At 47.6% G+C, this 17,798-nt stretch overlaps 1 protein-coding gene across 2 annotated transcripts in view; it reads right to left on the bottom strand.

Moving 5' to 3' along the window:
- Pka-C1 (Protein kinase, cAMP-dependent, catalytic subunit 1) overlaps positions 1–17,798 on the bottom strand; it is a 450,683-nt gene that overhangs the window by 195,692 nt on the left and 237,193 nt on the right. For both annotated transcript variants that reach the window (XM_065437227.2, XM_070525333.1), the window contains exon 3: positions 10,308–10,598. In XM_065437227.2, the coding sequence (XP_065293299.1) occupies positions 10,308–10,598 (291 nt within the window). The remainder of the gene's footprint in view (positions 1–10,307; positions 10,599–17,798) is intronic.

Raw genomic sequence — 17,798 nt, 5'->3', positions numbered from 1 at the left:
GTGCAGCGGTGTCATGAGCCATAAAGCGGAGGAGAGTATGGCGAAAGCGTGAGAAGAAAAGCCTAGTGCCGCGCAAGGACGGGCTCCGCGGCGACGATGGCTAAAAGCCACAGTAGTGCTGTTAAGAACGGCCAGCTGCAGTGCAAAGTTTTGCCAACCCATTGCGACTGTGGAGGCAACATCCCGGGAGCATCGCCGCCAACCTCTAGCCACGGCGTGACTAAGTCGACTTTGTGTCGATATCAATACGCGCCTCCTCCACTCTCTGTCGCTTCAGCTAGGATGCGCTGTGACTGAAGGAGTTCGACGAAGCAGGCTTTGTGCGCAACACGACAAAGCGGACCTGATCTCCTACGAGCGGGAGAGCTACCGCGGGAACGCCGACGGACACTCCTTCCCATCCACCGACCAAGACGCAAGACAACGCGCTACCCGGAACGGCTCCCGAGCTCTACGAAGCCCCTCTGACGTCGGCTCCGGACCATCGCCCCTGTGTGTATGCGTGTGTGTGTGTAAACCATGCCGCGGAAAGGCGCCTAGTTTGCGATGACTAAACGAACGTTCACATCACCTTGTATCGGGAGAGGACCGAGTGTTTAAAAACCGCTGTTGTGCGGCTGCTCAGGTCACTCTCTCTCAAGCAGTCATGTTAGACTGATGTACTTTCTCAAACAGTCATGTTAGACTGATATAAATACTGTAAATAAACCCATATTCCTCGTTCTCGATGAGAAGCAGTCCTTCCCTTCATCAACGTCCTCAGCGTGGATAAGTTGGACGACGGCATGGGCCAGCTACCTTCTAATCAATGCCCGACCCTAATCTTGACAACGGATCACGAGCGATGGGATTGAGCCCCCAATCCTGACAGTGCACGCGTCATCTGTTCACTGATGACGCCACCGATACCATATATGTAAAAAATTCATCAGCCCTTCCATTCTCGGAAAAAGGAAGAGCAGCGAAGCTGTGTGTTACCTCAGTCTACAAATCTATGCATAAATAGTTATCATCATCATCATCATCATCATCGTCGTCGTTGTTGTTGTTGTTGTTGTTGTTGTTACTGAAGGACACAGACAACGAATACATCTTTTGACTGTGGAGTGATTTATTATTATTTTTTATGAAGTAGCGACGTGTGCAAGTACCGCCGCATGGCAAACGAGAATTCCACAATATCTACAACTTCACCGTAACTACGTAATGATTAAATGTAGATGAAACTCGGCGCAATGTTAGAGTCGTCCTAGCGGCTAGTTGTCACATATTTTGTTTCGGGATAATTTCGATAAAACAGGAGTTACAGCCGTTTTCTGTAACCACATTCCTTCTGTAGACGGCCATGTATTGACAGCAGACGGGAATTCTGCAACGTTTACAACTTCACTGTGAACTAACTAATAGCGACAAGTAAATGAAACTCGCCGTAACGATAGAGTCGTCTTAGCGGCCAATTTCGGTATGATTTTTTCCAAGAACATTAGACTGACAGCTACAGACCATTCGCAGGAAACTGGAGACGACAATTTTCTCGTGTTGACGCGACGCGTATAGACGGACGGACATTGACCACCGCCGAAGGGTGGCTACATAAAGCTTCGCTGTAAGAATAGCTGCATGAGCGGAGCTCTGTCAGCGGCGGCGCTGCTGTGAATCACGCACACGCGTCACCCACGCGCTGCCTCTCGCGAGGCAGTCGCACCAGCCTTGGTTCCGTTTGCAACGTGCAGCACGAGACAGATTGTCCGCGCCAGCCAATGAATTGCGGAATGAAAATACGTATACAGCTGCACTCAAATTTCGTATTAGGGAGAATCGTAATCGTCGCTGATTTTTTTTTTTTTTCGTCGTCGCTGTTGACTGCAGTGATTGCTCTGGAAGGCTAAAAACAATTTCCGAAGGCCGTTCTGGAGAGCTAGCTAGAGAGGGTGCATATAGTATCAGCTAAATGCGTGATAGTACGAGTATATAAACCCAATAATTAACTGAACCCTCATTTAAAGGTTTCATTACCCATGTACATTTATGATGTACTGCCATCGTAGAGCTGCATCGGGAATCAGCGTCCACGACATCCATGCCCACTTACAGGGAACCCTCCGAGCAGCCCCGACTTTGAGACATCCAGCCACAACGGGTGCTGAATACAGCACTCCAATACGTACGGGGATGGAGCCACATAGGAGTAACATTTTTATCCTGGCAGCGATAACGCACTATTGACGTCTTCTGTAATGAATACACCGAATCCGTGTTTACTGAAAGAGAATGAAAATAAAGCCAGGAGTCGATGAGTAATCTTTATCAATTGCAGAAGTATTCTATGAAAACACATAAAAACGGCCGAAATCGAATGCAAACGATAATGTTTCGTGAGGTAATACGTTACCTAACGATTTAAATGAATACTTGACTAGCTTAAAAGGTGCTGGACAAGTTGTGTTTTCTTTCAGAGACGCGCACCTCGCGGCGTTATTTGAGCACGGACACGTCAGCCGACGCGACGCGCTTGCTGGCTCCGTGAAGACATCGGCGCCTAACGTGGCTTCCCACAAACGCGCTATTAAAAAGAGAAAAAAAAAGAAAATACCGGAAAGAAGAAAATCGAAGAAATCACCGCTGCGCGGGCGCGGCTTCCTGCGCAGGTTTCTCGGGGAGAACCCGCGCGTTCGACATGTTGATCACGCGCGGCTTATCTCGCGCTCGACGCCCGCAGAGGACAAGCAAAAGCGCACCTCGAAGAGCGGCTCCCACGTGGCTGTGGACACTGCGCGCACCTTATGCGCGTAGCAGCATTGCCGGGCCGTGTAACGCAGAAAGGAAGCGGCTCCTTCTGGCGACGGCGAGGCTGGAATTTATAGAAACCAGACGCCGCGGGGCGAGCATAGCTACGGAGAGCGTATTTACATCGATGAGATCGCTGGCACAGGAAGACGACGCGCAACGTTGTCGCAGTGCGATCCTTTCACGTGAAATACTTTTCGTCCTTTTTTTTTTCTTCTTTGGCGCATTCTACCTTGTATTCCTGGATGAAGATGATTATGTTTATTCACATCACCTTCGAAACGGGGTGGCAACAAATAGTCAGTGGCCTGCTTGAGCTACAAGGTTTTGCTACACAGCAGTCCACAATTTTGGATCTCTCCCCTTGATCTTTCCTACTTTCATTGCAACCTCTATCTCAATACCGTATACAGGAACTTGTGCTTGCAATTATTCTGGTCTCATAGACATCTTCCCAGCTTTTTTCCCCACCAATTTGGTGATGTCTCTTGCTCATCTCAACCGCTGACCAGTTAACGCTCCCATCAGCTTTGAATCTCAGCGCTTCTTGAATGTGGACGTTGGCTACGATCCTCGCTATGTGAATATCTTGGCATGCCATCACAACGCACTGATACACGCTCACGAATCGACCCTTTTTCTTCGCCTCTGAGTGATAAAAATAGGCTCTCACGAACCCTAACTGGCCACATCATGCTCCACGGAGTGTGAAGACCTTCTTGTTCTCTGCATTCTACTCCAGTTACGCGTAGGGTAGACGTGGCCGATTGCACAGCGGAGAGCAACGGTGCAAACTGTAAGCAGATACACTGCAGTAACCGGAGAAATCGCCCATAGATAACTATATCTGCTCTTGAACATGGCCTCCACCGTAATGCGATCGCGTCCCTTGCATCGAGTAATCGAAACGTCGAGTTGTTCGAGGTAAGATGTATAGGGTAGCTCGACATTAGCGTTTCTACACTCAGGACTTTAACTACTCTAACAGCTATGCACGACGATGACATAGCTGCTTCTTCTCTGAAACAGACGCCATAATCAGCACAGTCGCCTTAGTAATGCGACAACATACTGAGGAGTAACGGTAATTACCTGTTCGGATTCAAAAATGCCAATAACTTTTGAACTTTAACGTCTCAATAGTACAACGTCTCAATAGTACATCTCGAGCCACGAGGAGTGCTCCGCAGGGAAGGGCTCAAGATAATTTTGACCGATCTTAAATTCTTCGATAAAGTGAAGGTAGCGAGAAACAACATGGACAGAGACGTAGAATGCTCGCAACTAAAACTTTATTCAGTGAAACAAGAGTACTACAATATGCAGTTAAATGCGATCCCATAATTTGCTCTTAAATTGTTTTCATGTTACCTTATTCGTATATTCGAACGATATGAAATTCTTTGACGAGCCATAACATTTAAGGATACAACGACTTAAGCTTCTCCAAACCCAGAGCAATGCGGTTGCCGCGGCCTGGATTCGGTCCCGCGACCTCGTCGTCAGTGGTACAACGCGCAAGCCGCTGATCCACGGCGGTGGGTTGAGGATTCAGTACATGCTACGACACAAACGTTACACGTCAGCGGCTAGAGCACCTCCAAGACAGTGCTGGTGTACAAAAGAAGTCGCTCTATTCGGCGCCGACTGGAAGCGCAAGCGATGGCGTCGAAGATACACGGCCTTCATCCGTGGTCAAGCGCCATCAAAGTACACTGAAGGCGCCTTTTTACGACCTCATGCGAGCATCGCGACGACGGGCTGTTTAATGACCGAGCCATTAGGGAGGATCGCCCCATAGCCCGCACGCAACGCGAGGAAACCGGCGTAGAGCAGCGTGGGAATATGGAGAGCGATCCGTCAGCGGATATTTGATGTACTCGTCGCGGCAGGAGCTCATAGCGCGGCCGTTTCCCACCGAACCTTATAGCGATCCGCAGGGGGTGCAAAACAGCGCACTGTCAGATAACAAAATTTACCTAAAATATAAACGAGCCGCACGTGCCCTCTGCAGGACGAGCTTGCGTGGGGAAAGAAAAAAAGAAGACGAGAGGCTGTTCTCGCAACGCGTGTTCGGCTAAAAGCGGGCACATGCGACGGCGGTCAGGCTTCAAACGCTCCATCGTGTACAATTTTTTGTTTATTGCGCGTACACAAAACGAGAATCGTGGAAATGTTTACTGTATTCCGGACTTTTACAGAACTCAATGGACTGGCCGAAGGGCTGCACTGAAGGAGAGCGACCAGAGCAAAGGACGTAGCGAGGCGTCGGAGAGACGAGTACAACCGGCGCTGAAGGTACCATATTTCGCCCAGAAAGCATCCGTAAAACAGCTAGTACCGTCTATGGAACCGAACTGCTCAAGTATGAAGGACCCCTTCAGATGAGATGATCACCCTCACCTTCACAAAAATGGATATCGACAGTCTGCATACTATATAAAGTATCTAAAGACTTCCATATATAAAGTGATCTGCCCTTCCAGAAGGCAGGCTAGTTTGTCAGCAAAAATATATTTTCCAGTAACTATGGCCAAAAGCGATTCGGATGCATATTTCTTTTAGCCAAAGTCTGCTCGATCCATTGTTTGTTGACAAAAGTTGTAAGTTATCTCTTGAAACCTGGTCACTAAACATTCCACATAAAGGTATATATGTATACTTAGTGTATGTGTCAACACTTCGTAGGTTCATTGAAACTTTTTAATGAATTGTGGCCTTCTGTATTTTGCAGGAAGCTCTTTTTAAGGAAATAATTAGTGTCCACCAGTAAGTCCAATTTGTATTTTCAAATTATGATCTGATGCATTTATTCTCCTATAGTGAGAATTTTTGGAAATAGCGGACGCGGCGTCCACTGACACTTCTAAGGTTCCTCGCACGATCGTCAATGATTCACAGGCCCATCAGTTTTACAAGGTTTTGCTACATGGTGACTCCTAGAGCGAGACGTCATGAAAGGCTACACTGTAACATTCTCTTGAGCGGACCGCATCGATTCCAATTGCGGGAATGAGATAGAGCGGTAAAACGCGTATTGCTTCATGTTTGCTTGTGGTCTACATATTGTCTATAAACAAAATTCGTTAAGCAGGCTATTTATTTTTGTCTACAGAAAAATAACCTCTGCAACCCCAGTGAAGCAGAATAGTAACTTGCTCATCGACGGATTATAACCTCAGCGACTATTTTACCACGCCGCTGAAGCACTGGCGACGGAAGCAATGCTCATTGTCTAAGATGGAAAGTACATTTCATTTCCTGTTGCATGTTTATCTTTTTGATGACGCGTTTTGTTGTTTTGCAAAAGGCACAAATTGCACAGGTACGATATGAAATGAACACGGCATATTTGCTTTTCAGAGAACAATACTACAATGTTATATGTATTGTCGCTTGTGTTCTTATTTATGTAGTGCACACGAACGCAACCGATTAATCGGTTGCGTTCGTGCGCACTACATAAATAAGAAGTGATTAATCGGCTCGGTTAACACAGAAAATTGAGCATGTCTATCGCAAGCACAAGGGGACAACACACAACAACGGAGCGCGTCCGTAGCGCGTGTGCTGCTCGTCGTTCTCTCTGCGCCGAGACGCGACCGAATGTAAAATCCTAAACAGCCCAGCGCAGTGTCACACTTCGCTGTAATGGTTAAAGCAGCGAAGTTTATGAGATATCCTATGTGGGTTCGTAGCGCGCTACGGAGCAGGCGCCACGGCTACGGCGACTAAACGGGACATCGGTCGTGAGCAGCGAAAAAAACTATGTGCTCCTAGGACCGCGCACTGCCCGCACGAAAGCGGCGCATCCTGCTGCGAAGGCGATGACCGAAGCAGTGCGCTTTCGTCATCTCTCGCTTACACGAGCCGGCACCACGTCCGAGAGCGCAGTGATGCGCGCCACGTGCTCGTAACGATCGCTCCGTGGGCGGAGAGAAGGGGGGCGGCTTCTTCCTGCTTCCTGGAGCCAGCTTTCTTGAGAGAGAGGGAGCACAGTGCGGAAGGGAGCGCCCGCAGTGAAAGGCAGACAAAAAAGATAGGCGGGAGAGAGCAAATAAGAAAAAATACAAGAGAGTAATATGACGAACGAAAGAAAATTGGACGAATATACGAAATGGAGCCCAGAAAGAAAGAAAGAAACTCGAGGTTAGGAGGCATCGAGTGGCCCGGCTCGCCTTGTCTCCGGTGGGGCCCCCCTTATGACCGAAAAGAGTGCTTGCCCGCAAGGCATGGCTCCAAGAGGCTGCGTACCGCGACGATCTTGAGCCAGTCTCCGATGGCGGCGCGGTGACCGACGTGAGAGCTGCCCTCCTCGAGGTGCACTGCCGGCACGCACGCCACAGCCGTGACGTGCCCTTTTCTAGCGGGATATGCATCTGCCGAAAACATGGTGTCGGGGGCTACGTCGCAGAAGATACGCTGCCTACATCCTCTCTTTTCGTACGATTTTCTGCGTACGCTATACTAAGTCCGAGCCACCGCCCCTACAGACTTCGAGACCTACGATATATTGTGCTGGTGTTTGAGTGAGGTGATGGGTACCTTTTCAGAAAAGTGGCCCTTCATTGTGAAATTGACTTTTGCAAACTTTGTAAGATTGCAAAACCTCATCGGGAGAAAGCGGGTTTTAACCGAAAAGGAAGGGCTCCAGTGTAAGTCACGCAGATACAGCCCACGCTGAATTTCTTATTTTCAGTATCCGCCGCACATAAAGAGACGCCAATTTGCTTCTATACAGCTCACCGCAAATCTACAATCGTTACCTGTCAGTATCACACTACAAAGGTGGTTCGTATGTTAGCACTCCCAATTAAGGGATTCAACATTTACTTCGCCGCAAGCGAGAAATCAGCGCACACCGGAATTATCTTGGGGGAAGAGTGTTGGCCAGAATGGCCCGTTCGGACGCGGAGTAGTAAAGGAGCGAAACGACGGAGAGCGAAGGTGAATGACAGGCGATGAATGAAGGAGGGCTAAATGGAAGAATGCCATGAGGGAACAAACGCGAGTTAATGACATCTTAGTTGAAATCAAGGAAAAGAAATGGGCATGGGCAGGACATGTAATGAGGAGGGAAGATAACCGATGGTCATTAAGGGTTACGGACTGGATTCCAAGGGAAGGGAAGCGTAGCAGGGGACGGCAGAAAGTTAGGTGGGCGGATGGGATTAAGAAGTTTGCAGGGACGACATGGCCACAATTAGTACATGACCGGGGTAGTTGGAGAAGTATGGGAGAGACCTTTGCCCTGCAGTGGGCGTAACCAGGCTGATGATGATGATGAAACGGAAGAAAAGCAAATTATTTCCTCGCGCTTGCGTCTTCACCGGCCCAGTCTACGCCGATATATTGATTCTCATCCAGGCACGCCTTGGCAAAACACACACACACACACACACACACACACACACACACACACACACACACACACACACACACACACACACACACGCACACACACGCACACACACACACACACACACACACACACACACACACACACACACACACACACACGCGCGCGCATGCACACAAGCACACACAAGCACGATCACGCGCATACATGCCCGCACATGCGGGCGGACGCGCACGCAAAAACACACAAACAGACGCGCGCACACTCACACGTACACACACTCGCACAAGCGTGCGCACACAAACAAGCACGCACACAAGGACGCGCACACATGCACGCACGCGCGCGCGAACATGCACACAAACACACACAAACACACGCGCGCACACAAGCACGCTCCCGCACACAAACACGCACGTACACGCACGCGCGCGCGTATGTGGGCATAGACAAATAGCGCATGCACGCGAACTCAGACGCAGAAGGGGGAAAAGAGCGGCAAAAGAAAATTCCAAAAGTTCATCATTAATCAAAATAGGATTCAAGTGACTCCGTTCGTTCTTGGACGTAAGAAATAAAAACATATGTAAGATGCCGGAAAGGATAGGAGAGCTCCACGAGATCTCGCTCAATAAGTTTCAAGGTCGAAACTCTGTAGGTTGCGGCGTCACCTTTTGGTGTTCTTCACAACTGCGAGACGAAAAATTGAGGGGGAAAGAATGTTCTGGCATGCAAGCATTGCGGGAGCTCAAACAAGCACTAATAAAAGTTTTATGTAAGCACGAGCCAACTTGGCGGAGTTTGTCGCACACGATCGCAAAGCCACTGAGCCGCGTAATTTGCATAACATGGCTCTACGAAATGAATGCGCGGTCTCCTAGCTTAATAAACATCCCTCGTTCGAATGTTCTCGTTTGTAAATACACGACGATATTATTAATCACGAATGCTGAAGGGAAAGGGCAATGAAGACTGCTTTTACAGAATAACAAAGCTTGTCAAAGCACGTTTAAGTGCATAATCTCGTCAGGAGGTCATCATGCGTCGTCACCTATGTCGTCACTATTGTCGTCACGAAAGGCTAGGACGTTACGGCGCACCCTGCCAGGTCTGCCGCTTTTTCTCGCGACATTCGTGCGACCTAGCGTGCAAAGGGAACACTACATTGCGCGCGGGACTTTCAAACAGTTCTACCTAGGCTATACTTGCGTGTAAAGTTTGACACGCGTAATGGGTGTCCACAACGTTAGTTTCAGTACATTAACTATTCTTATAACTGTCACTCAAAGCATTCATTTCATAAAATTAGAGTTCAGCGAAAACAAGAAGAAAATACATGCAGGAACATGCAGAAGTGTCCAGAGACAAGGGCCTTCGTATAGATTAGCCACAGCTCCCGAGTTCAGGTCGCAGTTTCGTTACGTGCGAAAGGTGACAGAAGTGTTAAGAGGAGGAACACACAGTGTGCAAGCCAGGTCAGCTAGTCACCGACTCCCACAATTAGTTGACAGTGACTCGCTTTATGAACCAGCTAGTGTTTTCTCCTTTTGTTTCTTTCCTACGCATGTTTTCGCAGCCGGAATGAAATGGTGGAGTTGGGCGAATGTAAAGGGGTGAGCTTTGCTACGCGAATGGCGTTGCGTTCTGTTGGCGATTATACAGGCGCAACACAAACAAATACTACTGAATAGATGTGGACTGCTTTCAACTCACTAGATAGAGCAGGAAATTTGTTCTCGTGCTTCTATACAAATAAATCACAGTTCTCAACGTAAGCTTACGCTATTTTGTACGGGCTTTGCACCTTAGTAAACCTAATCGCAAGACCACGCAATTTCGCAGTACAAATGCATGTAGAATGCTTCTCCATCTTTGTTGCTAGTAAACGCCCCAGGAGCAGAATCAAACGTACACAGAGACGCAGTAGTTCACGAGAGGCCATTTTCTGGTACTGGCTTTACACCTTGAGGTCTTCGAGTAGGATACCTATTGGAATCAGGTCAGCTATGAGGCACGTCTCAACCGGCGACTGTCCGTTCGTTTTTCCCGACGTATCGCCGACCACGGCTAACAACACGTCGTGGCGTACCAGCAGCGATCTGCTGTACACGGTACGCTTCCCGGATTTGGGACAAATTCAGGGCGGCCGCTGTGTACTCACAGTCCTTGGGCTCCTTGAGCGGCGGCATGTCGGCCGACGTGGTCGCCAGGTTGGACGCCGTGTTGCTGGTCGCGGCGGGCGGAGTGCAGGGCGCCGACTGCGTCGGGGCGCTCAGCCCGTTGCCCCGGACCGGCGGCTTGTCCCTCGGCGGCGGGACCGGCTGCGAGGCGGCGTGTCCACCGGCGCCGCCCCCCTGCGGAGTGGCGGGCGCGCTGGCGCTCTTGGGCGCTGCCTGCTGCTGCTGGCCGTCGAAGGCGTCGTACAGCGTCACCGCCACCACCTCCACGGGGCCTGCGAGCGGGAGAAAGCAAGGCGTGAGCCTCAGATGTCTGCGAGACGCGGTTGAGCACAAAATGCAAAGGAATGCTTTCGTTCCAGCAGGCGGTGCGTTATTGCGAAGCCTAAACGAACACAGCGAAATCGCCGGAGTGACGAGAAGGTTTCTTTACAGGCGGCGTTTTTATTACAACTCCTTCGAGGCCATGGGATAACCTATTGATCGATCGATTTATTGCTTGATTGATTGATCGATTGAGTTGTCGATCGATCGTGGAGTTTAACGCACCGAAAAAACAAATGAGCTAGGAGAGGAGTGTTGTATAGAGAGCTACAGAGGCTATTTACTCAGTAGACCACAAATATGAGCGTTTAGCGCAAACAAGGAAGGACGGAAAGGAACAAGGGGAGCTCCCCTCTGTTCTGTTTTCCCCTCACTCTGTTCGCGCCAATGCGTTCGTGCTTGCAGTCTGCTGAGCAACATGAACCGACCAGCCCAGCAACCTGTACCTCTAGAGACTATTTAACCTACACGCGATGTTCTGCACACGAACGTTGTTGCATTCAGCAAGCATCAGAATATCGCCTCCACCAACGGGAAAGAAACCCGCGTCTTATGCTCACGCAAAAGCCAAAATATGTCACCACCGTAGATACTGGGTACATAACTGCTGGGATCACGGCAGGCATGTGGGCATCACCACAATTAGATAGTGTATTATGCATAACGTTGCGTGATATCTAGCATTTTCGAATGGAAATGAAAATCATCAGAGAGAGAGAGAGACCTTTATGAAAGCCAGAAAATTAATCAGAGCATGCTGTCATAGCCTGTTGAACTGCGACGTTTCTTAGATACTACCGGACTAATTACAGCGAAATTTCTTGAATTTGATAGAAATTTTCACACACAATTTATTGATGGTCGCGGAATATTTTATGCCGAAAAGGATGACACTATAAAATTCATAATTCCCAACTTTACCTAACCCACTAAATTAAGCGGGGGGGGGGGGGGGGGCGGCGATTCAGACATGAAGTATGGAGTTATGTGCTTTGACAGAAAAAAAAAAAAATTTCTGACGTTTTTGTGAAGAGCACCTGGAAGGAAGCTTACAGGAAACAAAATCAATATATTATACACTGGAAGTTCGGCGTATTTGTTAACTCCATTGTTCAATTTCTTCCAGAATACTATCCGGTTCAATATTGCGGTTAAAATCCAAATGCAATTCGTTGAACTTGTGAACCTTTAGACATGGATAAAGCGTACTCTGAAAAGAAACGAAATTAATTTTTAGAGGAGCTAACACCACCTTTCAACTTTTCAAAAGTTTCTTGATTATCATGCTTTTTACAACATATTAGAGAGTGCGCAATGAGAATTATGTGGCTTTCAGTGTCGCCAGATTTTCAGCTTTTTTCAATGCAGGAACTGTCATTTGAATGCGTTGAGCCGGTAAAAATGAGAACTTGTTTTCGTTTTACGTGTACAGTATTTATTCAAATATAGGTCCACCTTCTTATTTTTCCCGAAGAGGTTACCCCAAATGAGCTACTGACGTATATTCCTGGCCAAGGAATCTAGCCCTGTATTCGTGAGCAAAGCTAGAGAAAAGAACGGTGCCAACCAGGCCTGTCGCAGCCGCGCCGCGACGGCCCCCTCGACCTGGCGGAACCGAGCAAGCGCCGCACGTGCAGCGCGGCGGCGTCGTCGTTCGGGGCGACGCCGGCCGGCGAAGCACTGCGGCAGTTCTGACGAGGGTGCAGCTTCGGGGCACCGACTAGCAAGACTGAGAGCCGAGCTGACGGTAAATAAAGCTGCGTCGTGTTCTAAGCTCTTCGTATCTACAATAAGATATGGGTCGACCTATATTCGAATTATAATTTCTTATTTACCGGCAAGTTCAATATCACTTGGAGTCGACCAATATCAGCGTTCGACCCATCTTCGAGTAAATACGGGCGCAGCCTAAAGTCGCGCAAGTTCGGTTTCTGTCCAAGCAGCGTTTATTATTCACTCATTTAAGCGTACTGGAGACGACAAGAAAAGTAGATGAACAACAAGGACGTCTTAACCATGGTCACTGGATTTTTTTCTTTCCCCAATGACTCTCAACTGGAGTACTAGAATACGGTAGAGTGGGACGAGCGGCTGGGGCGGCGCGTGCTTTGCAGTGAGGCGCGCGACGGCGAAAATTACTGTGACGGCGCTGCGAATTGTCACGCAAATATTAGCACAACAGCAGGGAAGGAAGCCAAGAAACATGGGTTAAGGAAAAGGTTAAAGAAACAGAAAAGGGATCTGTGGAAAACAGGGATGCAGACGAAATCAGTACTGGGAACATACAAAACTTTCAAGCAGGAAATTGCAAAGAAAATATCTACGGTAATTCTAGCGGAGGATCTTTGTTGTATTAAGCCAGGACGGGAGTATTGCGGCCTGAGACGTACCGAGTCAAGTACCAAGTGACAGACACGTTATGCGGTGCGTGTGGAGGAGGAAACGGCTCAACACCAGATGCTTTTCGTAAAGGCCTTCGTTCGAGAGTTCAAAGCAACAGGGCTGATTTATGGTGCAGCACGCAAGCGAAGCAGCGCGGCTCATTGGAGCCCTGGGCTAGGGGCGCAACCCTGCTAAGAAGGTCAAGCGTCTGCAGCGATGAAGACGAAGACCGAACGCTAAACCCTTAATGGACCAAATAAAGTTTTCACTATTTCTCTTCAAAGCATTGGGATTTAGGGACAGTAGAGGAAAAATAGACTTTGAGCGGGTAGAAATAACGAAACGGAGGTTCTTTGACTGGTGGCTAAAATCAAGGCAAGAGTGAAATTTCACCCTCCTCCAAGTACAAAATATATTACTAGTCACGGCTAGGTGGCATGTGCTGCCGCCCAATTTAAGGGCTGCATGACATAAATCCATCCATCCATCCATCCATCCATCCATCCATCCATCCATCCATCCATCCATCCATCCATCCATCCATCCATCCATCCATCCATCCATCCATCCGTCCCTCCGTCCGTCCGTCCGTCCGTCCGTCCGTCCGTCCGTCCATCCATCCATCCATCCATCCATCCATCCATCCATCCATTTAGACGCATCAAGGTTGCGCCATTGGAAACTATTGGTGCTGCTGGCCATACTTCTCGGAAGCGTCATTAGTACTACTTCGCGCGCTCGTATATGCGCTTAAACCGCTCAAACGGCGTTCATAATTGCATGTGACTTGTATTTATGCCTTAGGAATAGATGCCTTTCTTTCTTCTTTATTTCACTTTTTTTTTAATGCCGCTCGGTGATTGCGGGTGCATTGCAGCCGCAGTGTAGGCTTTCATTCTACTATGTTATTGCACGGTTCCCATTGAAGAACAAATATTTTTCTTGTTCTTCAAGGAGCACGCATCTCTCGCATGTATTTTTGTGCAAATAGTTTTTCATAAGTAGATCTTGCGACACGCAGACGGAAAAAACGTATGCAAACTTCATGCTTGCCGCTTGAAACAAATAAAACATGTGTGTTTTGTTTTTTAAGGTTTTTGATCGCATTCTCATAATCGACCTTTTCTTTCTCCCGACATCTAACCTAATCCTAGCAGAAGTAGATTTGCGGTCCATAATAACTTTCTGTCTCCTAAAATAGATACTAATCATGGAAAAATTAACATTGTTTTCTCGTCTGTTTCTTTATGGAATTCACTCACATCTGAACTGAAAGAAACAATGTCTATTTATGTATTTAGGCGGAAGCTAAAAATGTTCTTTCTTCAATGTATAACTGCAGCGTTACGCTACCTTTGTTAACTCTGTGTGTTTCATCATGATTTTCTACGTAATCACTTAAATTTTTGACGTTGCGTTTGTTAAGAGTAACATTCCTAAGTTGTTTTTATTATATTTTCACTTTATCAGTTCTCAAATGTATTAACATAGGAGGTCCCGCCTACGGTTTGTAACCTTGGGACCTCCTTCTGCTTATTTACCTGCATTGTATACACTTATTTCACCACCAATAAAGACTGATTGGATTGATCGATTGATATCTGCCCCATCCAGTGCCTTGTACTCAGATTAACGGGAAGCATTCTTATGAAAAAAAAAAAAGAACTGCAGCGCAACATTCCATTCATGTTTCCGTCTTCCTCGCGTAACGGAATGCGGAGTAATTGGTGCGGGTTCTCTTATTGCGGTCGGACCTCAGGCACGAAAACAGTTTTAGGTAGCCATTATATACGCTAATCTTGAGCATGTAAATCGTGGGAATCCCTCGTCCAGTCCATGCTTTAAAAAAAGAAATAAAAGAAAAAAACCCGGCGTGGTAGCTTAATTAGTGGCTACACAGTGGATATTTATTTATTTATTTATTTATTTATTTATTTATTTATTTATTTATTTATTTATTTATTAATTAAGCACTGCCAGCCTGAATTCCAGGTCTTAAGCAGGAGTGGGTTACACTTCGGTACAAATGTACCTGAACAACAAAAAGAGCACACATACAAACAAATGGAACTGGAGAAAAGCGACTGGTGTGTCAAGTACGGCACTGAACTATATAATTTCATATGGTAAAATGTTATATATATGAACACACGTCATATCGCAATAGTAGATATATGAACACACATCAAGACATATTAGACAAGTGCGTTGCTCAACCATTGACAATGTGAAGAAAACAAGAGAAAAAATTAAATATGGCGCTGCGCTAATAAGCTTGAGCACACGGTTTCAAACCAGGTCGCGGAATTTGATGGGAAGGAAATGGAAAAATACTCGTATATTCTGTTTAGGTGCACGTTAAAGAACCTCAGCTGGTGAGAAGTGAACTCATTATCATATCGCCGGACGTAATACGCCAGAATCTTGTGTCTCATAAAAAGAAAGAAAGAAAGAAAGAAAGAAAGAAAGAAAGAAAAAGAAGGTAGCTGCGTCCTTCGGCTTGTTTGTAGGGGCGTAAAATAAATAAATTATTCTCGAGTTTCATTTCTGAGAAAAACATGTTACGCTTATCTTTCATTTCATACCTAAATGTAATGCCGTTCCCAACTGTAGGTCCACTTAACTAAGCAGCTTCCGCATTACAAACGGCTGCTTTCATTTATCCAGTGCACTGTCATAGGGACAATAATGAAGCAATCAAAGGAACGGCATGCCTCACACGGACGTAGAGATATTTGTAGATCTGCTGTGTACATTGAAGAAGATAAGTGCGGTACCACATTGGGCACCCAGTTTTAATGGCTGCAAAATTGAAGACGTCATGTCGTATGACCAATGCCTCAAATATGTATACGTAGCAAAAAGGTGTCAATATAAATTTGCAGTTGAAATAAAGCGCCATTCTAAGCGCGCACGCGCGCAATCGGTCTCAGCGCCCGCACCAAAATTATCTTGAATATGCCGCGAAGCGCCTCTCCGCCCCAAATCAAGTTCGCTCGCATTTTTCAACACGCGGCTCCTCAGCGGAAGAGCGCCGCCCGGTTGCAGTGTAGTCCGGCCCACTCTTACACTCTAGGGTCAACCTCACTGGCATCGCTTCTCACTGGCGCATGTGGCGCACGTGGCGCACTGGCGCTAGAGTCATAGAGTTTCTCACTACATTACCTAGAGGGAAATCTGGCGCTGCTGCGCTGTGGTATGCATGGGAATGCCGGTATATTGTGGATTCGGATTGGCATCGTTCTCGTAGAGACAGGACACCTTGAAGACGCGCTTGGCAAGTACCGTTCCGTCTGTCACAATGATTCATTTTCTACTAGAGCAGTACGTGAAAAGCTGTTTTAGCTTTATTATTGCGCGAAAACATGTTTTGTTTAACTATGAGAACTTGTTATTGTGTGTACGACTACATGTTACGTAGGAAGTATCACCGGGCCGCCAAAGTTGGAGGACAGACAAGGTTCGCGCTCGCTTTGAAACAGTTGGTCGTGTGTTCTTGCTTTTCTTCGCTTGGTCATGCATTGTGGGTGAGTAAAGATGTAATATGCGTGAACGGAAACATTTTATGAAGATTTTACTTTGAGAACGCGGTATTTTGCGTAGCCATATCCACGTTTTAGACGAAGCCTCTTACAACACCAGCCAACACGAGCCTCGCAGACACATATAACGTCATCCCATGACGGCACGGTGCCCCCTTAAGAAACTCCCATAGACGGTGGCGCCAGATTACCCTCTAGGTATTATAGTGAGAAACTATGGCTAGAGTACTGGGGTCCCTGTTCGCAGCCACGCGCCAACGCCGACAGTCGCCGTAGTTGCGTATTCTTTCCACAGGCGGCGCCAAGAGCCCCCGGCGCAACCGCCGCAGCCTGCACTGATGCTCGAGCGGCTTGCGCCGTGGCCACAAGGCGGCGCCTCTTGTCCTCTCATGCTAGGGTGCCTCGATGCCTGCCCGCCGCGCCGCCGGGCAGGCATCGAGGCACCCTATCTCATGCGCCGCCTCGGAGCGTCGTGCGCCGTGTTGTGGCACAAATGTTTTCTGTGTCATTACGTTATTGTTTTTTTTTTCTCACCACGCAACAACGGCTAATACCACTGGCTCTTGATGCATTGCCTATTCATTACGTGCCACCTGGCTATACTGAAAGAAGAAAGTCGTATTTAGACATTATCTGATCTTACATCACGCTCTAGCGTTGTTGCAGAAGTTCATTTCGAACGAACACGTGTAGGAGGAAGGATAGGCCGGAGTGTACTGGATTTACTGCAACGCTCTCAAACTCTTCAAAGGTGTTTGCACTTCACAAGTGTTTGCCGCTGGATGGCCAAGCAGAATAAAAACGCCGCACGGTAATGAGACAACTGGGCATCGACTTTTAGGGGAAACATACCATTAGCCCTCAAGAGCTCATAGCAGCTGGTTTTAAGCATGGGATGCTTTTAGCTACCGTTGTCGGCGACCTTGAGCCAATATCCACAGCCGTCATCCGGGCACTCAAGACGAGAATGGGGGCGAGGACAGATCGAGATCATACGCGCAACCAGCCAAAACTCAAGTAAATTGGGTCTCTGGCCCCCAACACCTTGTACAGGACCGCATTACTTACGCTTGTTACTGCCCAAACAAGTTACAAAAAAAGTTGCTTCCCATTTCTTCTTAATGTTCGTTCACGATATCACTCAACCTGTACCGTCTGCTACGCTGAAGTTTAATTTGTCATTACCATTCGCGACGCTCAAAAGCCAGATACAGTGCACCATAAACT

This window comes from Dermacentor albipictus, chromosome 9, assembly GCF_038994185.2.
Source record: "Dermacentor albipictus isolate Rhodes 1998 colony chromosome 9, USDA_Dalb.pri_finalv2, whole genome shotgun sequence".
NCBI lineage: Eukaryota > Metazoa > Arthropoda > Arachnida > Ixodida > Ixodidae > Dermacentor > Dermacentor albipictus.
The sequence above is the reverse complement of the archived record's forward strand: the minus strand, read 5'-3'. Positions and strand labels throughout refer to the sequence as shown.